Source organism: Heloderma suspectum, chromosome 7, assembly GCF_057233095.1.
Source record: "Heloderma suspectum isolate Gila_16-S chromosome 7, 16-S_ref, whole genome shotgun sequence".
In the NCBI taxonomy this organism is placed as follows: domain Eukaryota; kingdom Metazoa; phylum Chordata; class Lepidosauria; order Squamata; family Helodermatidae; genus Heloderma; species Heloderma suspectum.
Window position 1 is genome coordinate 30,830,515 of NC_139464.1, and position 23,819 is coordinate 30,854,333.

Below are 23,819 nucleotides of genomic sequence, written 5' to 3' on the forward strand. Positions count from 1 at the left end.
ATAGTCCAGACATCTAGACAGCACCAAGTTGGAGAAGCTTGCCTCAGCACATCAAAAGGAATGTTATGTATTTGTAGCCATATTTTTTCTAGTTCCCAGTGTAACCATTTTGTGTACAGAGTAGATCATCAAGTCACCTCTATCCCCCACATCAAACCATTCTCAAAAGATCGGACTGGCTAGTTGTCTGGCAAACCAGAATTGGGATATCTATACTTGTGAATTCTAGAGTATTTAGCGTGAATATTTTTAGGCAGCTACCTGTGAACTCTGAATCCCCCATTTCTACAAAGCAATGAACTAAAATGTGTAAGCAAAACCCTCAAATTCTTTGCACAGAAAATTATCAAAGGGAACAAACTGTACCTTATGTCCCTGAATACAGGAATCATGTTATTACTTTTGGAAAAGGACTGGAGTGTTGGTGCTCAATGTAATGGGATTAACAGCAATGCTAGGATGATTGTGTGATCACCAATTAATGATGTGGTGAATGCTTACTCTGCTGATTTTGTAGATATGTAAGCTTTAACTGAAATATCACAGACATTTTGCACATCATTTCTATTGGACCCCACCATTTCCTTCATAAGAAAGGTGCCATAAGACTAAGGTTGTTTTTGGAATTATTAGGAAATAGAAATGTACTGAAAATGATACACAGCCACTCTGATATTTGCCCAGGCAAGAGCAGATTGGGCAACCCCTTGAGATCTGCCCATAGCTCAATTTGCCATCGTGAACTCAGAATGTTCAAACATCCAAATAAGAAGAGCAGAAGTGGAGGGATTAGTCTACTGGCTGCTGATGTCACAGCAGTGTGCAACAGCTGTTGCTTAGGCATGAGGGGAGGGTCTCTCCCAGATAAAAGGTCACAGATTCGATGACATGGGACCCCATTGGTCTAGTGCATGGAGGGGTGGATTTGGATCTCAAGGCCATAGTTTCAAACAGCTGCAGAAGAACCACACTAGTAAATCAATATGAACTTTTTAAATGCCCTGCTTTCTTTTTAGTCACTAGAGCAGTGGCCTACTGTTTCACCTTCAAAGCTACAAGAAAAGATGGTCTCTTTCCAATTAGCAATTACAGGAGAATTATTTTTGTCACAGAGTGGGGGGAAGGATGCTAAATATACAGCACCTTATGCTGTGCGTGTACGGGGGTGGTGGTGTAGGAGTTTGCACAATGGACTTCTGACATTAGAAACGTCACGTTTTCCATGGAAATCCTTCCTTATGTGGCAATTAATGTTACTCATTCTTTTGACTGACAGCCAAACTGTGTCTAGACATCATCCACTCCTCAAAATTGAAGGTTTAAACCGAGAGAGAGAGAAATCCCATACACTGAATCATTCCAACAAAAGCGGGGAACTAGGGATTTGACATTAAACCCAGATTTATAATCAAGAACTGGACAATGTTTCAAAGCATAGCTGAAGAAAAAGACAGAACTTCAGCTTGGTGTAAAATGGGAAGCCACCAATTTACATCAGCCAAAATCTGGTTCAGAAGAGTTAGCCTGTTAAAATACTTTAATTTGCACAGCAAAAATAGTAAATACCAGAAGTAGAAATGAAGCATATACATAGCAAAAGAAACCTGCCATACTAGTCATGATTACGTGACATGATTAAGAAGTGTCACTGACCCCATGTTTTTTCCCCATAAATATAGACTTTTAAATAATGCCCTCTGCTTTTCTATCCCATCCACCAGCTTTCTAAAAATGTAAGCGCTAACTGACATGTAGAATCAAGGGCAGCGTCATGAAGTTTAATACAGGGCATGAGATGTGCATTGTTTGTCCAAGTTTGACATTTGCATGCATAGCCATTCCCAAAACACCCCACTGGAAGGCAACTGAGGACATCATTTTGACAGATCTAAGCAGACAGCTAAAGTTTTAATCAGAGGCCCCTGGCTGTGTTATTTGGTGGGGGGTGAGAAGTGTTTTTCTTCTGTTAACATATCTATGTATATTAACAATTCCTTTCAATACTCACTGGAATGATGGGAGAAGGATAGTGCCTGATCTGGAAAGTGACATACAGAGGCAATTGTAGCAACAATCCCATATTTGGGAACCGGATCAGATGACTTGTGAATTTTCCGATTGCAAAATTGGCCTCTGGCGCCCAAAGCGGAAGTTGTGATCATTTGAGCTTGCTGTAGCTTGGAACTTGCCAAGATAAACAGAAGATTTAAACCTTCAACTGGAAAGAAGCTTGAACCCATGACTGCATTAACTTTTTAAATGTTTAATGCCAGGAGCCTAAAACAAGTTTTGGAACCTTCTCAAAGTTCACCAAAACCGTTGGAGGGATTTCATGGCCTTGGCTTGTCATTCTGGCTGCCACCTGAAGTTGTGGAAAAACTAATAAATACTATTTACAGCAGAAGGAGTAGGGATGGCAGGAAAATCTGAGCAACCAGAGACCTCAACTATGAGAAACTGGTACAAATTGAACATTGGTTTTCAAACAGATTTGGTTCGACTGTTCTCATGCAAACAGGATAAGAGAGAACGATTAACCGAGAGTTGCCTTCTTTCTTTCATGAAAGAAACCATCATGCTACACTAGGAAAAGTTGTGTTTTGTATATGGTTATACAAGGGAAGGGAAAATGCAATGGGGGAAAAGAAAGGCAAGGGAAAGCATTTTCACCAATAGCAGTCTCACATGCCCGTGTTCTTACCTCCTTTACAATCAGTACTTTGTGCTTCTTTTATGCCTTCCTCTTCCCCATCCTCTGCTATTCCACTATCTTGAAATTAGGGGAGAGGACTCAACCTAGCACATGTCACACTGCCTTAAGAGGGACAACTCTGGCAAACACTGAACAGAACTTTGATTTATTTCATTTATATCCCACCTTTTCTTCAGTGAGCTCAAGGAAGGTTTATGCGATTCTCTCCCCACCTATTTTATCCTCACAACAACCCTGTGAGGTAGGTTAGGCTGAGAGATGACGACTGGCCCATGGGCCCAAGGTTGTCCTGTGAGCTTCAAGGTTGAGTGGAGATCTGAACCTGGGTCTCTCCACTCCTAGTGCGACATTCTACTACAACACCCTGGTTTGAATTTAACAGAATCTCCATTTATAGTCAGAGAGCGGTTCCAAAGGTGTGGGGTTCCCTCCTCACAGTCAATTCATACAAAAATTACCATTTGTGATTGAAGGATTTGGGGGTCTGATGTGCAGTAATCCAGTCTCCATGTTAATAATATCTGTTCTGCTCTATGCTAAAGGAAAGGTAAGGATACTGTGGGCCCATCTACAGCAACATAGAAACTTAATGTTTAATGTTGTTTGAAGGATGAACACAACTGGCACCCTCACACTTGCCAGGGCTTCATCCAAATAATTTAAGTTTCTTCCATCCTCCCACCCCACCTGCTATAAAAGCTGATGGCCTAAAGCCTACTGTAACAGAAGCCCAGGCTTTTCCATTTTTAAAGGGAGATGTCTCCATGAGGTGAAGATAATCCTGTAACTGTTCATGCTTCCGACATTAACAGGATCAGGGTTGAAAACTGCATGCGCTGCTGGTGCTCTCCTAATATTACACTACGCATCTCAGTGACAAACGCAGGTGGAATGTTTTTCTGGAGTGCCAATATTCTGCCAGAACTTGATTATCTGTCCATTCCTGCCAACTTTCACCACTAAGATATGACATGATTATGGTTCAATTCTTCTACTGAAGAAGAAGAAAAAAGTGCCTTTCCTGTAGCCGTCTTTCTATCTCACCTATCCTGAAGGTGTGTTTCTGTTTCACCATGTGGGAACACAATAGTTAAGAACAAATGATCACTGAAGCATTGTAGATATTTGCCACCTCATGGTGACATTTCCGTGTAAAAAGAAACCATCTAAAATCACCCTTTGCCCAATCATGGGCGGCAGATCCTGGCTGAATCCAGAAGCTGTTCATCCCTTTTAACACATTTTATAACACTGAAAGAGAACAGAGACAAGACATCTACAATTTTTACATTGATGTGAGGCCTACTTGGTTATCCACATTCTGCACCTCAGCTAGGAGACATGGCTGCTCTCATCCTACTCCACCAGCAACACCTTCCTGGCACTAGCTGCCTTTAGGTCCTTCCCCTTGGGTACAGGTGGGAAAAAGATTTGAGGGGAACAGGGAGAAAAAAACAAAACAGGAACTGCAGCCCAAAGCCACTTCCTCACAGGCCAGTGCAGGAATCAGACATCTGCTTCCCTCTTGCCCTTTGCATTTACTGACAGTGACAAGTTCCTCAGACCTTTGGCTGGAAAGAAGACGAAGGGGTAAGAACAAAAAAAGTCCCTGTTTTTCCTTTTAAGATGTAGCATTAACTCTTCTGTCAATTTCGATGATCTTTAGTGTTTCATTTGCATCCAGCTCTGAGCTGACTCTATAAGCAGAGGTGGGGGAAGAAGTCGGGTTACAATGGAATAGCACTATACGCAGAACACAAACAAGCCACACAGACTATTTTTCACTGTTATTACTAATTGCACCAATTGGCGCAGCTCCAGTGTACAGTACCAAGGTCCCCGGCAGCATTTTATCCAGCTTTGCTACCTGATTCCAGGTAGATGACAGGGTTTGAACCAGGGACCTTCTAAATGCAAAGCATGTACTCCATATAGGGCTGCAACGTTTAGAAAATTAGGCAGCAATCCTGTACCCGCTTATCTTAGAGTAAGCCCCACTGAACCCACTAACAGCGCAATCCTATGCATATCTACTCAGAAGTCAGTTCCATTGCATTCCATGGTTCTTACTTCTGAGTAGATATGCACAGGATTGCATTGTCAATGGGTTAGAGAAGTCTTCCCCAACCTGGTACCCTGCAGTTGTGTTGGACCCCATTCTGGTTGGGAATGATGGGAGTTGTAGTCCAACCCATTCAGAGGGCACCAGGTTGGGAGAGGCTGGGTTACATCAACAGATTTAAAACATTTTTTACTAAGTAAAACAGTGCCTTCCATGACTCCAGTAGCATGTTATTTTTTTTAATGCATTATTATTATTTTTAATACAAGTTCTTATAAAAAGTGCAGATTTAACCTTCCCAGCTATATGTTAGAGAAGGGAGGGGTGTGCCCCTTCTAAGAAGATGCCTGCTTTAACACTGTGCATATATCATCTAAAAACAAAGACGCTATGTCCCCCTACCACCCACATCCACCCCGCCTTGGCACTACTGTTTTTCCTCATGTGCAGATGTATGCAGCTTTAGCTGACTGACCAAAACACACCAGATTTAACTGACTAACGGCGCAATCCTGTCAATTGCGCCCGCACTGCTCGGAAGCCTTCCGGAGGCTTTTGATATTCCTGTGCCCTGTCAGGCTGAAGCCAGCAGGGCAGGAGGAGCAGCAAAGGTGATCTTCGCCTCCCCGTCCTCCATCTTTGGCGAGTTTTGCTTCTCAGTCTGTCTATCAAGGGCGCTTTGGAGGGGGTGGGAAGGGGGCTGGAGGAGGCTCAAGATATCTCATATCCTGGCCTCTCTGGTCTCCTCCCCACCCTGCCAACCAGAACGCCTCTTTCCTCTTCCTCCAAGGTCACTTTTCCGAGCTCAGAGAGTAGCTGCTGCCATTCTTTCCATGCCAGCTGGAAGAAGTCGGGGGGGGGGGCCGATCTCCAACCTCGGAAGGGTTTTTTCTGAGCAATCCTATGGTCCCTGAGAGAGCATCCCAGAGACCATAGGACTGTTCTCTAAGATTCAAATACCTTCGAGCTATAGCCCTTCTGAAAGACAAAAAAGCAGATTCCTTTCCCCAGCAGTAACTGGCTAGAGGTAGCTTCCAAGCGCATTGGCTTTCCCCAGTGTTCTTGGCAAGGAACACTCCCCCGGCCACTGCTCACTCATCCTACTGTGCTGGCGTCATGTTATTCCCATCCACTATAGCAGTGGTTGTTTTTCCCACAACAAATGAGCAAACTTCCTCCCCCCTCCCCCTGCCACTTCTCCCCACATCACACATCCAGCCCAGAAACTCACAACGGACCAATGAACCACACGCTTGTTTCCCCCTCCCTCGTCACTCACTCACCTGTGCTGCTGCAGCCCCATCAGCACTGACTTTTCTAGCCTCGTTTCGTTGCCTATCATGATCTCCATGACTTGGTCATGCTGCGACCTGGACGCAGATTCCAAAGACAGGGCTGAGTGCTTGGAGGCCTCCAGATGCCTGTCCCAGCCATTGCTGCGATCCGAGGAGGGCTGCTCCTCCAGCGGGTGAGGCCCCTCGTAAGTCAGCAGGCTTCTTGACCGCACTGCACAGAAAAAAGGAAGGAGGGAGGGAGGTGAGGCAAAAAGCAAGCCGAGGCTTAAGGGATGGGATATCAGGGACATTCACTGTTCCCAGTTGTTGACCATCACACTTTTAGTGCAGGGGAAGGATAGGCCTGCAGATTCCAGCATACGAACTTACAAAGCTGCCTGACACTGAGTTAGACCAATGGTCTATCTAGACCAGCCTCTCCCAACCTGGTGCCCTCCCGATGTGTCAGAGGACATAGGAATTGTAGTCTGACACATCTGGAGGGTGCCAGGTTGGGGGAGGCTGGGCAAGCACAATATTATCTCTACCTAACTGACTGCAAGCCTCCAAGTTGTCAGACAAGAGGTCTTTTGCAGCCCTCCTACTCAAGATCCTTTTGTACTGGAGACACCACACACTTAATCTGGGAGAGTTGGTATTCAAAGTGTTTGCTCCGCTACTGAGTTATGGCCCTGAAAGTTACATTAGTAGGGTATCTGCCATTGGGTTTATATGTGCTGCTTATACTATCTGGGGATGGGGGGCTTTCCATTTTCCCAGCCCTGAGAACCTTTCCACTAGATATCCCAGGGGCCGAAGCTAGGACACCGTGCATGCAAAGCGTTTGCTCTACCGCTCAACCACAGCTCGGTGTCCAGATTGGCCCTCTTCAAGCCTCAGAAATGAACTCATCAACCTGCTCCCAGAAGACACTCAGAGCTGCCCCCCCACCTACAGCTGCCTCTGCCACAGGGGTCTAATTCTGAAGCTCCTGCTGCAGCCAGTAATGCCCCCAAAGCCACCAGAAGTAGGTTGACAGGGTGGTTCAACGAGTGGCTATAGCTGGCGCCAGGACTATCTATTTATTATTTTATTAATCGCCCATCTGACTGGTCACCCAGCCACTCTGGGCGACGTACAACAATAAAACAGTTAAAACAATAAAACTGTAAATTAAAAACACCATATTTCTAAAAATACCCTAACCCACCCCAAGACTTGGCAAACATCATCCCTAGGGGGCCTAGTTGAGTGACTTCCTGATTAAGCAGCTCCTCCGCACATCCCTTTCTTGCACCAACCCCATGGAAGCAGAATTCACTTGCATTTACTGCTCCCGCCCTCAAACCGGGTCATGTCCTAAAAGCCTCTTAAGTCAGTTCCTAAGGGCCTTTAGCTTCTTAGACAAACGGTGCCTTATTTTCCTGTAGGACACCAGCCTTTCCCAACTACAGAAGTTGTTGAGCTGAACCACAACTCCCATCATCCTCAACCCTTGGCCGTGCTGGCTGGGGATGACTGGAGTTGCAGAGCAACAACATCTGGGGACCCAAGGTTGGGAGAGGCTGCTGTAGGAACTGCACAACCGCAGAAGCATGGGTGCTTCTCACTCACCTATAGAGGCTGTGTATGATTCCGGTGTGGAATGCTGGGTCGGCAGTGCTGCCTTTGTGATGGAGGAATTAGGCCCGCAACTCTGCGGGAAACTGCCAAAAATAATTGCGAAGCATAATACTACCACCTGGCAGGAAAAAGAAGAGAACCATACACACAGTTACACAAGACAAAACAAAACCAAGTCTCACTGTTTGCACATAAATTCAGGAGAGCCAATATGAAAACCAAGCAAATTGTGTGTGGTTCAGAGGTGCTTTCCTCTTCTTGCCCCGAGTTGTATCCATCATTTGATGGGATGCTTGTAACTAGAAACATAGACGAATAAAGCTCCAGCTTAACAAGAAACACATCAACATTAGTATGGAAACCCTGGAAGCTCTGCAGCCATTCTGCTCAGATAAGCCACATGCTCGCAGAACTCAAAAGGTAAGAAATCCATCTCAGCTAGACTAGTCTGTGACGTGAATTTCAATGTTGTTTCATAACATCACAGTGGACGCTTCCTGTGGGCTTGTGCTGATGGACACCCAGGTGTTTAAAAAGCAACCTAACGGCATATTGGAAGCACAAAAGCTCATGCAGGGAAGGGAGAAGGGTACTCGGATTGGCAGATTGCCATTTTAAAGTAATTTCTTGTGTCGGATGAATACAGCAAGAAGGAAACGGAAGCCCATTCAGATTTTGTCAAATATAGAAAGCCAACTACAAGCAGATAGTACAGATTCTCCAGGACCAATACCACTTCATAATGCAGCTGATGGGACTTTGAGTTTGAATGCTCCCCACCCAAGAAAAGCTAGCACATCTGGAAGAAGGTTTTTCTGGCTAGCAAGTTTTGTTTTGTTTTTAAATGAGCTTTTTCTGCAGAGAAGAACTGAAACTCAATTTACCATTCATTAATTTAAAACACACACGACCATGTAATTCTGGGAAGGGGAAATGTGTACAGGAAATGTTAGATGATTATTGCGGGACAGCAGGGAGCAAAAAAAGAGAGAGAAAATGAGAGAGAGAAGTGAATATAACAATTTTCTTCACCAAGACTGGCTTTTTAGAGCTCCCAGATCCCTGTGCCTTTCTACCCACAGAAGCAAAGTCTACCAGCCAACGATGACAAGTATTGCATTCCAGGCAGCGGAGGCTGGCAGCACCAAAGTCAGAGGGCCGGTGAATCCAATCTGGGTTTCAGTCAGAATTAGTCAGAACTCTAAAGGAGCTAGCTCCTTTAGAGTTCTGACTGGTTCTGACTGAAACCCAGAGCGGATCCACTGCCGCACTGACATCAGAGCCACCAACCTCCACTGATGCCAGGGAACCAGACAGGATATAGTACGGTCTTCTGGCTTCCATCTCAGCATTTTCACTACTTGTTCCACGTCTTCCACATAGAAAGAACTGACTGGTAGCTCCAGCGGTCATTTTCTCCATCAAATTCTAGCCCAGCACTCATCCTGAGCATGCATATGACCACAGGACCAAACTAAATGTGCTACCATTTGCTCAGTTAGCAATTGTGTGAATAAAGTTGTTTTTTTAAAGTAAACAGCACACGTGGAGACTCAACTGATCATGAACCTGGTGATGAGGGAAGGACTTTGCCTCCACCAGCGTTCCAATACAGATTTCCAACCGACCTGCTATTTACTTAAAAAGAAAAATCTACCATGAATGATGTCATGTCCTATTTGACCCACAATGAGGCGGAGAAAGGGCTACATGAATGGCAGTACATGGATACATTATAGGGTCGTTTTAGCCACCACACCATGACAGCTGCAGCCAAATGGGAATGGACAGTGCAGGTCCCAAAGAGAAAGCCATCAATGGGAGGGACTCACCATGAGACAAGTCCCCGTTTGCGTGCTGGCAGCTTTACACGAGCGTGAGACTTTGCCCGCCACCATGGCTTGGAGCCTCTGTAGCTGCTGCAGGAGTGTTCTGAAAGGTGAAGAGCAACAGGAATCAGTATGTATCAGGGCATTTAGAACATAAAAAGAGCTCTCCTGCTTCAGACTGAAGGCTATCTGGTCCAGCATAGACAGTGGCCAAACAGATGCCTTTGGGAAGCCCACAAGCAGGACATGAACACAACAGAACTCTGCCACTTGTTTCCCCCAAGAACTGGTATTCAGAAGCATGTTGGCTCTTATATTAGAGGTAATAGCCATCATGACTAGTAGCCTTGGATAGCCTTACCTTCCATCAATTTGTCCAAAGCCCTTTTAAAGACATCCACATTGATGGCCATCACTACATCTTGGTGTAGCAAAGTTTAATGATGTGCCATGTCAAGAAGTTGCCTATCACTTGTCAATTCCTACTCTCTGTCCTCAACCTCTGTTAGGTTTATAGGATATTTTAAGATTTTAATCCATTGGGGCCTGTCAGTAATGAATTCACGTACACACACACACTTGTTTTATTTCCTTCTGGGATGCTGAATGAGCTGGAATTGTATAGAACAGAGACAGTCAACAGTTGACTCATGAGCCAGTTCTGGTCTCTGTAAGTTTATCCGGCACCTAGAGGCTCTACAGTTTTCTTCACAAGGAAAAGAAACACATTTTCAAGTTGCACAAAATATGAATACTCCATACTTTAAAGTTTTTCTTTGCATGCAGAGTGTCACATTTTAAGTCAGGCCTCATGCACACAACCGTCATGCTTTTCCAACAAATGATTCAGATAAAACGAAGAAAGGGAACTACTAATACCTTTAAAAAAGAGAGAGAGAAAAATATTTAAATCCAGTTGTAGGACATTCAGCCTCAGAGGTATCTTTATAGCTGAATGTATATTGGCCTGTCTTTTGATTTAAAAAAGAAGGTTTCTCTAATTACGGCCTAAATGAATTCAAGGACTCCAGAAGTTCAGGCTTAAATTAGTGCCCAAAATGGTCCCAGCAGAGATCTAGGTGGATCAGAAGAACCTTCTCTTAAAATTATTAAGTAACACTGCACTCAAGAGATGATAGATAAAAGCTGAGGGGGGAGTGTGATTTTAATTTTTTTTTTAATGAAGGTGCTCTATTTTTTCTTCTTACTCTCACCAAACAAGGCTACCTGAGATATTTCATAGCCAGAGACTAAGCATACTTCACGAGTAAATGCACATCACAGAGCCCAGACACCAGCTTTTTCCTTAAAACTGAAAAGCAGCCAGGAGGAGGGGAATTATTATTATTATTTTTAGCAGAGAAAAGAGGGGAGGAGAGGCAGCGTTTAACCTGTTCCCTCCCTGCCATTTCACCACTCCGAATCACCCATGCTCAGAGCTCCCCACCACCAGACCTGCTGCCCTTGCATGGCTTAAAATACATGCTTATTTATGTTTTGTTCGTGTGAGGGTAATTTAGAGTGGGAAAATGGTGGGTGGTGGAAAGGGACAAGCAACCCTTGCCACATCTCTGCTCAGAATCCCCCCCCCCCGAATCTGCTTTTCTTTTTCTGAAAGGACCATCTGTTGAAGAGGTCTCATTCCACAAAGGAGGAGGAACAGGAGGTTGTTGGACCCCAAACCCAGAAGTGGCATCTCAGGAGAAGTGTCTGAATCAGGCCTGTCCATCATCTAAAGCTATTCTCTAGCAGTGCCTGCCAGAGGAGGCAGAGGGCACCATCTCAGGTCATTCAATGGTGCCACCAAAAGGCACATTTGCAAGACAGAACATTGTCCCTTAAAATTCCCTGCAATTTCGCTTGAGGGGTATAACTCTGGCAGTTGTCCCCACCTTATTTGGGTATATAAGGGGTCAATCAGATCAGCATCTGCTTTTCCAAGGGGCTCTCCCAGGTTCTTCAGAACCCAGCCCTAGCCTTGCTCTCCAGAACTAATGCCTGTTCTCGACTTCTGCTGTTGGACAACTCCTGCTGAAGGTCAGCTCCTCCAAGTTTTGCCTAGAACCGTGGGAGCTCATAGTTTGATTGAAATGGGCAACAAGGCAAACAGAGGCTTCTGGTTTGATGCATAAGGGCTGAACTAGGAGGGACAAGCTAAAGGGCCAAGGCTTCCTGCCTTTGAGGACACCTGGCTTATTAAGAACTCACTCCACAACTCACACTTTTTGATCCCAGCAACAACTACTGGTTTAGCACCAGCAACCATCCCACTGTATGGGGCCATACCTCAGTGGCAGAGCACATGCTTGGCATGCAGAAGGCCCCAGGTTCAATCCCCAGCATCTCCAGGCAGGACTAGGAAAGAATCCTGCCTGAAAACCTGGACAGCCTCTGCCAGTCAGTGTCAACACTACTGGGCTAGATGGACCCAGGGTCTGACTCACTATAAGACAGCTTCCTATGTTCTCTCCACTGAGTTACATGATTAGAAATATGGGACCATAGGCTCAGTGGTCGAGCACATGCATACATGCAGAATGTCCCAGGTTCAATCACTGGAATCTCCAGATTAAAAAGGATCAGGTGGCAGGTGATGGGGAAGATCACGCCCCCGAGATCTGCAGAGCTCATGTTGTTGTTGTTTATTCGTTCAGTCGCTTCCGACTCTTCGTGACTTCATGGACCAGCCCATGCTAGAGCTTCCTGTCGGCCGTCGCCACCCCCAGCTCCCCCCTGGAATAGGCAATGCCAGGCCAAACAGATAAGTACTCTGACCTAGTGTAAGGCAGCTTCCTGTGTTCCTAAAATACTCACCGACTATCATCAAATCAATAACAAGAAACTGAGATGACAACTCATGTGCCTGATTATGGCTACCGTTCATTTCAAAATAAAAGTTCTTTCAAACTTTAAATGCTTCAGTGGGGCATAAAAGATGTGGGAGGAGATAACTCAAGGTCAAACCAGGAGAGAAGACTCCCTTTGGTTTATTAATAACATCTCATTTTGGCAACTGTCTACTGAAAATGGAAGGGGTAGGTTGAGTGAGAAACCATGAGAGAGAGAGAGAGAGACAGAAAGACAGAGAGAGAGAGGCGTGGATGACACACTATGAGGCCCCAGCTATACATCTTACTGAAAGTCACAAAGGTGTTGGTGAAGCAAATATGTTTACAGCTTAAGGGGGAAGGGAAGAGGAAAGAGCATAAAACAGAAACTCCAATGCAATGTGGCTGAAGAAATCACATCTTTACAATCTTGGTCTGACACACTTGGTGGGTGCAATTCAATTAAGGAATCACCTCCTGCAAGGTGTTGTGTGTGTGTGCATTTGCGCATCCCTTGCCAGTGGAGGCTCAGTCATTTCACAGCTTTGCAGGGTGAAGAGAAGTCTCTTACTTTCTGTTTAACTTTTTAAACTTAGTTCCACGGGTGTGTTTGGTGAGGCATAGAATTTAGACAGCCCCTACACAAGAGACTTCCAATTGATGTTCAACGAACAAGACAAGCGTGAGCCGCTGGACAAAATGCCTGACTTCAACTGGGAGACCTGGGTTCAAATTTTTTTTCCAGGCTTGAAGCTTACTGGGTGGCCTTGGTGCAGTCACTCTCAGCCTAGCCTAACTCATAGGGTTGTTGTGTGGATAAAATGGGATGATTCCATCGACTACTATGTCCATTCCTTCAAGGAGCGAGGGACCACAGAATCACAGACTCCTAGAATTGGAAGGGACCTCAATGATCATGTATTCCAACCCCTGCCGATGTGGAAAATCCACTGCTAAAGTAGCTCCGATATGTGGCCATCAAGCCACTGCTGGAAAACCTCCAAGAAGCGCCCACCACTTTCTGAGGCAGTCCGTTCCACTGTTGAACAGCTCACACCCTCAGGATGACTAAGGAAGGAATTCCTGGCATACATGCTCTCTGTCAGTGGAACAGACTGCCTCAGAAAGTGGTGGTTTCCCCTTCACTGGGGCTTTTCAAGCAAATACCAGATGACCATCTACCAGGGATGCTGTAGCTCTGCACTTCCTATATTGGCACAGGGTTGGACTAGATGACCCTTGGTGCACCTTTCAGCTCTAGGATTCTATGGTACTACAATTCCTAGCTCCTTGAAAGAATGGAAGGAAATCATCATAAACAACTACAAAGTACTGACAAATTAATATTAAGAATGGGGTGGCAAGAGTCAAATGGACGAGAGAGCCCTGTCAGAAGTAGGGTAGATAAGGAAAACCTTTCTAAAGCCCACTCCAGTATTCTTGCCAAGAAAACCCCATGGAACGTATTACAAGGCTAAAAGAGATGACGCCAGAAGATGAGCCCCTCAGGTCGGAAGGTGTCCAATATACTACTGGGGAAGAGCAGAGGGAATTTCCAAGTAGCGCCAGAAAGAGTGAAGCGGCTGGGCCAAAGCTGAAAGGATACTCAGCTGTGAATGTGTCTGGTGGTGAAAAGAAAATCCGATGCTGTAAAGAACAATATTGTTTTGGAGCCTGGAATGTAAGATCAATTAATCAAGGTAAGCTGGAGGTGGCCAAACATGAGATGGCAAGACTGAACATCGACATCTTGGGAATCAGCGAACTCAAATGGACAGGCATGGGCGAATTTAATTCAGGTGACCCTCATATCTACTACTGTGGGCAAGAATCCCTTAGAAGAAATGGAGTAGCACTCATAGTCAACAAAAAGGTGGGAAAAGCAGTACTGGGGTACAATCTCAAAAACGATAGAATGATCTCAGTACGAATCCAAGGCAAACCATTCAACATCACAGTAATTCAAGTCTATGCCCCAACCAGTGATGCCGAAGAAGCTGAGGGTGATCGGTTCTATGAAGACCTACAACACCGTCTAGAACTAACACCAAAAAAAGATGTCCTCTTCATCATAGGGGATTGGAATGCTAAAGTAGGAAGTCAAGAAATCACCGGGATAACAGGCAGGCATGGCCTTGGTGTACAAAATGAAGCAGGACAAAAGCTAATAGAGTTTTGCCAAGAGAACACGCTGATCATAGCAAACACTCTTTTCCAACAGCACAAGAGACGACTCTACACATGGACATCACCAGATGGTCAATATCGAAATCAGATTGATTATGTACTTTGCAGCCAAAGATGGAGAAGCTCCATACAGTCAGTAAAAACAAGACCTGGAGCTGACTATGGCTCAGATCATGAGTTGCTTCTTGCAAAATTTCAGCTGAAATTGAAGAACGTAGGGAAAACCACTAAACCATTCAGGTATGACCTAAATCATAACCCTTATGAATATACAGTGGACGTGAGGAATAGATTCAAGGTATTAGACCTGATAGACAGAGTGCCTGAGGAACTATGGACGGAGGTCCATAACATTGTTCAGGAGGCAGCAACGAAATCCATCCCAAAGAAAAAGAAATGCAAGAAAGCCAAGTGGCTGTCTGAGGAGGCTTTACAAGTAGCTGAGGAAAGAAGGGAAGCGAAAAGCAAAGAAGAAAGGGGAAGATATATCCAACTGAATGCAGAGTTCCAGAGAATAGCAAGGAGAGACAAGAAGGCCTTCTTAAATGAACAATGCAAAGAAATCGAGGAAAACAACAGAATGGGAAAGACTAGAGATCTCTTCAAGAAAATCGGAGATCTCAAGGGAACGTTTTGTGCAAAGATGGGCATGATCAAGGACCAAGAAGGCAGGGACCTAACAGAAGAGGTGGAAAGAATACACAGAAGAGCTATACAGGAAAGATCTTAATGTCCCTGATAGCCATGATAGTGCGGTCACTGAACTTGAGCCGGACATCCTCGAGAGTGAAGTCAAGTGGACCTTAGGAAGGATTAGTAACAACAAAGCTAGCGGAGGTGAGAGTCTTCCAGCTGAGCTATTTAAAATCCTAAAAGATGATGCTGTTAAAGTGCTGCACTCAATATGCCAACAAATTTGGAACACTCAACAGTGGCCGCAAGACTGGAAAAGGTCAGTTTACATTCCAATTCCAAAGAAGGGCAATGCCAAAGAGTGTTCAAACTACCGCACAATTGCGCTCATTTCACATGCCAGCAAGGTGATGCTCAAAATCCTACAAGCTAGGCTTCAGCAGTATGCGAACCGAGAACTACCGGAAGTTCAAGCTGGGTTTCGAAGAGGCAGAGGAACTAGAGATCAAATCGCCAACATTCGCTGGATCATGGAGAAAGCAAGAGTATTCCAGAAAAGCGTCTATTTCTGCTTCATTACTACGCTACGCTAAAGCCTTTGATTGTGTGGATCACAACAAACTGTGGCAAATTCTTAAAGTGATGGGAGTACCAGACGACCTTACCTGTCTCCTGAGAAACCTGTACGAGGGTCAAGAAGCAACAGTAAAAACCGGACATGGAACAACCGATTGGTTCAAAATTGGGAAAGGAGTACGACAAGGCTGCATATTGTCGCCCTGCTTATTTAACTTATATGCAGAGTACATCATGAGAAATGCCGGGTTGGATGAATCACAGGTCGGAATTAAGATTGCCGGGAGAAATATCAACAACCTCCGATATGCAGACGATACCACCCTAATGGCAGAAAGTGAAGAGGATCTAAAGAGCCTCTTGCTGAGGGTGAAAGAGGTGAGTGCAAAAGCTGGTTTGAAACTCAACATTAAAAAAATGAAGATCATGGCATCCGGCCCCATCACTTCCTGGCATATAGAAGGGGAAGAAATGGAAGCTGTGACAGATTTTATTTTCTTGGGCTCCAAGATCACCGCAGATGGTGACTGTAGCCATGAAATTAAAAGATGCTTGCTCCTTGGGAGGAAAGCTATAGCAAACCTAGACAGCATAGTAAGAAGCAGAGACATCACCTTGCCGACAAAGGTCCACATAATCAAAGCTATGGTTTTCCCAGTAGTAATGTATGGCTGTGAGAGCTGGACTATAAGGAAGGCTGAGCGCCGAAGAATTGATGCTTTCAAACTGTGGTGCTGAAGAAGACTCTTACGAGTCCCCTGGACTGCAAGGAGGTCAAATCAGTCAATCCTAAAGGAAATCAACCCTGAGTGCTCATTGGAAGGACAGATACTGAAGCTGAAGCTCAAATATTTTGGCCACCTAATGCGAAGAGAAAACTCTCTGGAAAAGACCCTGATGCTGGGAAAGACCGAAGGCAAAAGGAGAAGGGGACGGCAGAGGACGAGATGGCTAGATAGCATCACCGATGCAATGAATATGAACTTGAGCACACTCCGGGAGAGAGCGCAGGACAGGAAGGCCTGGCATGCTATGGTCCAAGGGGTCACGAAGAGTCGGACACGACTAAATGACTGAACAACAACAATGGGGTGGCAAGAGTCAAATGGACAAGAGAGCCCTGTCAGAAGTAGGGTAGATAAGGAAAACCTTTCTAAAGCCTTTGGGGGAGGTAAGGGCAGCTGACTGACATTATTTTGATTTTCTGTACGTTCTAAGCAAAGACAGATTAAGCTTGAGGCACTGTCTGCATTCATAGCCTTCAAGCTCTCCTGAGAGAGGGCAAATCCTGAACTTTGCCCACACCTTACTTTAAAAGAAGATGCCGGTTTAGAGAAATAATTGATGTAAACCCATTGCTTCCAAACTAGCGTTCATGGTTGTTTTTAAATTAAAAATATACCTGGTCATCCCAAGGACTGTCAAGCTGTGGCAGCTAAAAAAGGATGTTTTAGGGAGTCTCACGCTTCATTTGAAACATCTCATTAAAGCTCATAACAATATCCATCCCCACTTAATGTGGAAGTAGAAAACCCACGCTTCTGGCGGGATTTTGTAATCATCATGTAAATGGGAAAATAAAACTGTACACAAGTCAGTGTAAGCATTCCTCCATCTCTCTTTCTGCCCTTCTTTCCTCCCCCCTTCCCTTCCTCCCCCTACACACACACACACACACACACACACACAAAACACACTTCCACTGCATTGGTAGAATTTCTATTACATTAGGAATACAGAAAAAGACATGGGCACATACATTGTCCAGCTAAGGAGATGTCCAATTAAGTTGCAAAACCATCGTTTTAAGAGGCAGTATTTTTAATTGGCATGCTGGAAAACATTTCAGATCAATTTAATTTTGCTAGCTGCCTGACCTTAACAACCAATCCTGGTTGATTCCCCTCAATTACACTGCAGGTACTTTTCCTGGAGAATATAAACATGTAGTAGCCTAGCAACAGCCCCTTCAAAAAGACTAAAGCTAGCACATATGCTAAGCTTGACCAGGTTGTTCGCATCCTATATGAACCTTCCTGGAGTCTTTGTTCATCTTCCGAGACCCTTTGACATGTCCTACCTCATGGAGAGGTGTGGCTGGCAGGGACTCAAGACAGAGCCTTTTACATAGCAGTCCCCAGCTGTGGAACTCCTTCCCCAGGGAGGTTAGCTTGGCTTACTGCCCTTTAGACGGCTGGTCAAAACCAATATTGTTTTGCCAAGCTTTCAGAGATTAATGCCACTCCTTGATTTTAGAGAGTCCTCCTGTTTTATTGTAATGTCTGCATTTTATTTGCCTCATTTTAGTTTTGTGATTTTTTTCATCTTATCCTTTTTGTTGTAAATCACCTCAAGTGCTCATGAGTGGGGCAAGTAAAAAATACATTCAGTCGAATAAATAAAAGAATTTTGCTAGGCTACTTGCAAGCCAGGGACATTTGTTTCAGCCCTAAGGGTATCAAATGCAGAAGCTGGGTTTAGAGTCTCATTCAGTAAGAAAATCTCTAAGCCAATGTCTGCATGAGCCAAAGAACTTGTTCTTCCCAGTTGGCCTTGGATGCGCTGGAGGATGGTGGCTCCGTTGTCAGTGGGGCAGTGAATCTGCTCTGGGTTTCAATCAGAACCAGACAGAATTCTAAAGGAGCTATCCAAAGCAAAGCACCTTGGATAGCTCCTTTAGAGTTCTGACTGAAACAGAGCGAATTCGTCACCCCACTGACATTGGAGCCACCAGCCTCCACTGCTTGGGTGATCTTTTGCCTGTAGGCAGGACTGGCACAAGCTCTCCTGCCACCTGAGGCAGGAGAGCATGCGCGCACTCCGCCACACCTCCCTCTACCTGCATGCCATATCTCCCCCCACCCCCGGCCATACACTGTGCCCACCCGCCGACATCTCCCCCACCCCCGTGTTTCCCGTCTCCCCACCTACCTCCCTATTCTTGCTGCTACTGCTTTCTAAAGGGCCACATCAACCATTAAACGTGGCTGGTACCGCCCTGTAGAGACACAGCCTGGCTCAAATGCCTGGCTCTGAGGGGTCCCTTTCTCAGTGCAAGGCATTATAGGAGGAATGGCCCTGGAGACTGCCAGGCAATCTCCAGGGACACTCCCTCCCACAATGCCTGGCTCTAAGGAAGAACCCCTCAAATCCAGGCATTTGGGCTTGGCTGAGCTGTGCCGGCTGCTTTTTACAGCTGATGCAGCTCTTCAGAGAGAATGTCTACGCACTGCCCTCTGGATTGTCCTGAGAGGATCCTCAGGGTGAGCCAGAGGGAGGGTGGCTGCTCCAGAGAGTCCAGCTGGTTGCCCTCCCCTTGCGGCATTCACCCCGCTTCATGGGAGGTGTAGGCCCCGTATGTACTGTACGTGCCAGGAGTCTTGAACCGAGAACTCTGGCAGCAGGGACTCGTGTTCCCTGCGCCACAAGAGCAGCTCCCAATTATAGGGATGTACGAAAGTCACTTACCTTTCCAACAGGGTGATTCGCGGGGGCGGGGAGGCGCACCGCACCTCCCCCCGAAATCCTAATCCAGCAGGCTCCGCTCCGTGGAGCCGCCAGCCGGGGCCGCCCGCAGCCGGACATCCGGCAAGCAAAAAACAAAAAACAAAAAAAACAGCGTACGCAAATGGCGGTGCCTACAGCGGCCACCATTTGCATTCCCTTTTTTTTGCTGTTTTAGCCTACGCAAATATTTACATAAGCTATTATGGTGGGGGGAGAAAGGAACGTAAATAGCCCCCACTACGCTATTTGCGTTCCCCTTTTTTTCGCCGTAATAGCTTACGTAAATATTTACGTAGGCTAAAACAGCGAAAAAAAGGGAACGCAAATGGCAGCCGCCGTAGCCGCCACCATTTGCGTACGCTGTATGTTTTTTTTTAGCTTGCTGTGACAAGCTACGTAAATACTTATGTAGCCTATCACGGCAAAGAGCAGGACGCAAATGGCGGCCGCCGTAGCCGCCAGCATTTGCATACGCTGTTGCTGTTTTTTAGCTTGCCGTAATAGGCTACATAAATACTTATGTAGCCTATCACGGCAAAGAGCAGGACACAAATGGCGGCCGCAGCAGCTGGTCGAAAGACCAGCCGCCGCCGGAGCCGCCGCTGCCGGAGCCCCAGGTAAGTTTCGTTCCGGGGCTATTCCACAAGGTGGTGGGGGGGAAGCCGTTCCGCCACGGGTTTCGGGGGGCCGAATGCCAGTGCATTCGGCCTCACTGAAATCCGTGGCGGAATTCTCCGCCGTCCCTACCCAATTATTGGCCTGTTTGCTGTGCTACAGCGCCACCCATGTAATGGCCAGAGGGGGAACTGCAACTCTTCAACCCAACCAGATCAGGAGATTTGAAGAGCCCTAACTGGCTCTGTATAATAGATGCTCCAGGCCTGGTTCTTCAGTTTGAGCAACTTGCCATTGTGAGAAACTGCTAAAAAGAGTAAAATTGCCTTGTCTCCCCGCCTTGTCTACCTGCTCCAAAACTTGACCAGCAGCCTCCTATACCCCTGGGCCATGATAGTAGGCTGCCTGCAGGGTCCAGAAAATCAAGGTATATTTGGGGTGGAGGATGGGGGAATGAAGATTTGCTTCCAGCATGCCACAGAAACCCAATGCATGAGCAGGAGTTCCCGCTATCATTGCTATCTCAGCTGAAACAATCAGAGACTAACTCTCCCCTCATGGGTTGCTGGGTATGTTCCTTCCAGGGCTTTTGAGACCGTGTCACCTCAGCGTGCGTGTGTGTGTGTGTGTGTGTGTGTGCGTGCGCGGGCACATGAGAGAGAGAGAGAGAGAGATGCCCCAGGTGAACAGGTGGTCTCAAACTTTATGGCTATGAGTCAAAAGACACGTGTTACACCTCTTATGACCAATGAAGCAAATCCATTGCATAACTTGAAATACCTTGTATCATTTTGTGATCTTGTGGGATATATGTTTCTTCAAAAGGGTTAAGTTTGTTTCATTTTTCTATTGACGTCTTCTGAATAAAGCTGGCCAAGGTTTATTTAACATCGTAAGTCTAATCTTTTCCCACTGCCATGCTGTTTCCCAAGGAACCCCAGAAACTGCTATTTCCCATGTTAAGGAAATCATACAGTTAATGTTTAACTAATTCAGCTTTAGGAGATATTTTCTTTGAGAAAACAGTATGGCAGAAAAGGGTTAAAAAACCCTCCCTATATCACTGATCTATATCATGCCACATGTAACAGCTGGTATTTGGGGGTGGCGGGGGAGAGAGAGAGAGAGAGAGACTGGGAAAAATGTAGAAAAGGGCAACCAAAATGATCAAGAGGCAGGGACAACTCCTTTATAAGGAAAGGTTACAACATCGGGGGGGGGGGTAGTTTAGAAAAATGGTGAGAGGATGATAAAGGTAAAGGTGTCCCCAACCAGTTGTGTCCGACTCTAGGGGGTAGTGCTCATCTCCATTTCAAAGCCAAAGAGCCAGCGCTGTCCGAAGATGCTTCCGTGGTCATGTGCACCGAGGTGCACGGAACGCTGTTACCTTTCCCGCCGAAGCAGTACCTATTTATCGACTTGCAATTTCTTGCTTTCGAACTGCTAGGTTAGCAGGAGCTGGGACTGAAGACGGGAGCTCACTCCATCACGCAGCACTCTGCTCTCAAACTGCTGTCCTGCCGACTTTCCGGTCTGCAGCTCAGCGTCTTAACCACTAAGCCACCGCGGCCCCGTTTTGGATCATAGAGATGTATAAAACTATGCATGGCATGGAGAAAATGGAGAAATTAATTTTTCTCCCTCTCTCATAAAAATAGATCCTGGGGTCATCCCATGAAGCTACATGGTGGGAGATTCAGAAGAGATAAAGGGAAGTCTTTCTTCCCTTTACCGTCACAAGATGTGGTGATGGCCACCAACTTAGACAGCTTTAAAAAGGAGTTAGACAACATCATGGAGGATAAGGCTATTAATGGCTATTCTCCATGATGGCTATATGCTACCTCCAGGGTCAGACACAGCACGGCTCTGGATACCAGTTGCAGGGGAATGGCAGCAGGAGAGGACTATTGCCCTCATGTCTTTCTTGTGGGCTTCTCAGCAGCTCTGGCTGTCCATAGTAGTAAACAGAATACTGGGTTAGAAAGGACTTTGGTGTGATCCAGCAGGGCTCTTCTTTTGTTCTAAGCTATTCATGCATATTCATCACATCTAGTCTGTCCCTGAGTAGCCTTAATGTACTTGACTTATCTAAGAATCAAAGCCAGGGGACACAAGCTTGAGAATATTATACAAGTCCTCAGAAAGTCCCACAGGATCTGTGGTTAAGCAACACTTCAATTTTTGTTATACAGAGTGACCTGATGCCCTATAGATATGTCACAATAGATGCAAGAGACGGACAGGAAATTGTGTCCTCTCAACTTAGATTTCCCTGGATGATTCTGAATCATAGGTTACTCTAAAGAAAAGAACAGAAAAGAAAGGCTGCATGGTAACCCTCCTTCCATTTAGTTCACAAGCAGCATTGTACCTGCCTGCTTTCTTTAAGATCTGTATTCTGATTACTCCCTTTAAGAGTCAGAGAAATTCCCGGAGTCCAGTGGTGCTTCACCAATTAGGAATGACAACCCAACTTGTCATGGGGGAAAAGTTGAAAATGTATGTGGCAGGGCACCTTGATCTTAGGGAAAACTCTTATTACTTCTATCCTGAGTTACGTCACGATTTAAATTTATGCCAGTCAGTTCCTTCCCAATAGTCCTTTTATGTACATGCATAGAACAGCCTTCTCCAATCTGGTGCCCTCCAAATGTGTTGAACTACAACTCCCATCATTCCCAGCCAGCATGTGGCCACATTGGCTGGAGATGATGGGAGCTGCAGTCTGACATATTTGGAGGGCGCCAGGTTGGGGAAGACTGATGTAGAATGCTTGCCACACTCTAGACTGGTGTGCACCTAACACTCCTGATTGCGTAACATGGATTTGTTAGTATGTAATGTGTGAAACAACCCAAACTGGTTTAATAGCCTGGGGAAATTTCTGCACAGCCCTCATTTGCTTACACAGTTCTTTGGAAAACTGGGGGAGACAAGTGCTTCCATGCACGTATGACATTAGCTGGATCAAGGTGATTGTTTACAACACAGAAAAGAGCAAACAAAAAATGCAAGTCATATTTACATTGCCGTTGCTGGAAGAGCATAAATATATTTTGGCAGCATGTTTAATGTAACGAATTATCAAAGGTTGATGAGATTTTCAATCCATAGCTTGATTGGTGGAAAAATCTGATAGGATGTGGAGGGGGCAGGGGGATAGTCTGAAAATTATATCCCAGTAGAGTGAATCCCAATAAACACTCAAATGCAATATTTTTATTTATTCTGTTTTAATGGGAATGGGGAAGACGGGTGGTTCCCGTGCAAAAATGGCATCTAATTCTGAATACTTTATTAACCAATACAAATATTTTTAAAATTAGGCTGGACAGTCAGCTAAATAAAAATCAACTGGCTTTTCACAGATCATTCTGTTAAATGGAAGCAAAGTTACGTATCGCATAGGCTAAGTAAAGACCCCGTTTGAGAAACATGGAGGAAGGGAACAGTTTCTCTCAAGTTAATCACTAAAACATACTGCTCATTGTCAGAAATAGAGAAGCTATTTTTAATATAAATATTTCCCCCAACCCAATTGAAAACTGGTGTACAAACAATCAAAATGGCTTTTAAAAAGCCAAACCAGTTGAAACCTTACCATTATGGTATAGAACAGCCATCCCTAACCCGGTGCCCTCCAAGTGTTTTAGATGACAACTCCCAGTTGACCATTGACCATGCTAGCTGTGGCAGATGGGAGTTGAAGTCCAAAACATCTGGAGAGCACCAGCTTGGGGAAGGCTGTCTAATAACATATATTGACACTTATTTCAAGAGAGCACTGCAAGTCTCCTAAGTTAAGGAACCTAAGAAGCTGCTTCATACCAAGTCAGGCTATTTGTCTATCTAGCCTAGCAAAGACTCTCCAGGGTCTCAGACACAGGTTCTTCATGCCACCTGTTATCTGCTCTGCCAAGGACTGAACCTGGGACTATCTGCATGCAAAGCAGCTGTGGTCCATCCTCT

General features: G+C 45.4%; 1 protein-coding gene across 2 annotated transcripts in view; it reads right to left on the reverse strand.

Annotated features, from left to right (window-relative positions):
• Positions 1-2,249: 2,249 nt before the first annotated feature.
• CREB3L2 (cAMP responsive element binding protein 3 like 2) overlaps positions 2,250-23,819 on the reverse strand; it is a 109,356-nt gene continuing 87,786 nt past the window's right edge. For both annotated transcript variants that reach the window (XM_084809472.1, XM_084809473.1), the window contains exons 9-12: positions 9,505-9,604; positions 7,664-7,790; positions 6,059-6,281; positions 2,250-4,410 (exon numbers count right to left, since the gene is read on the reverse strand). In XM_084809472.1, coding sequence (XP_084665598.1) covers positions 4,335-4,410; positions 6,059-6,281; positions 7,664-7,790; positions 9,505-9,604 — 526 coding nt within the window. In that variant the 3' untranslated portion in view covers positions 2,250-4,334. The remainder of the gene's footprint in view (positions 4,411-6,058; positions 6,282-7,663; positions 7,791-9,504; positions 9,605-23,819) is intronic.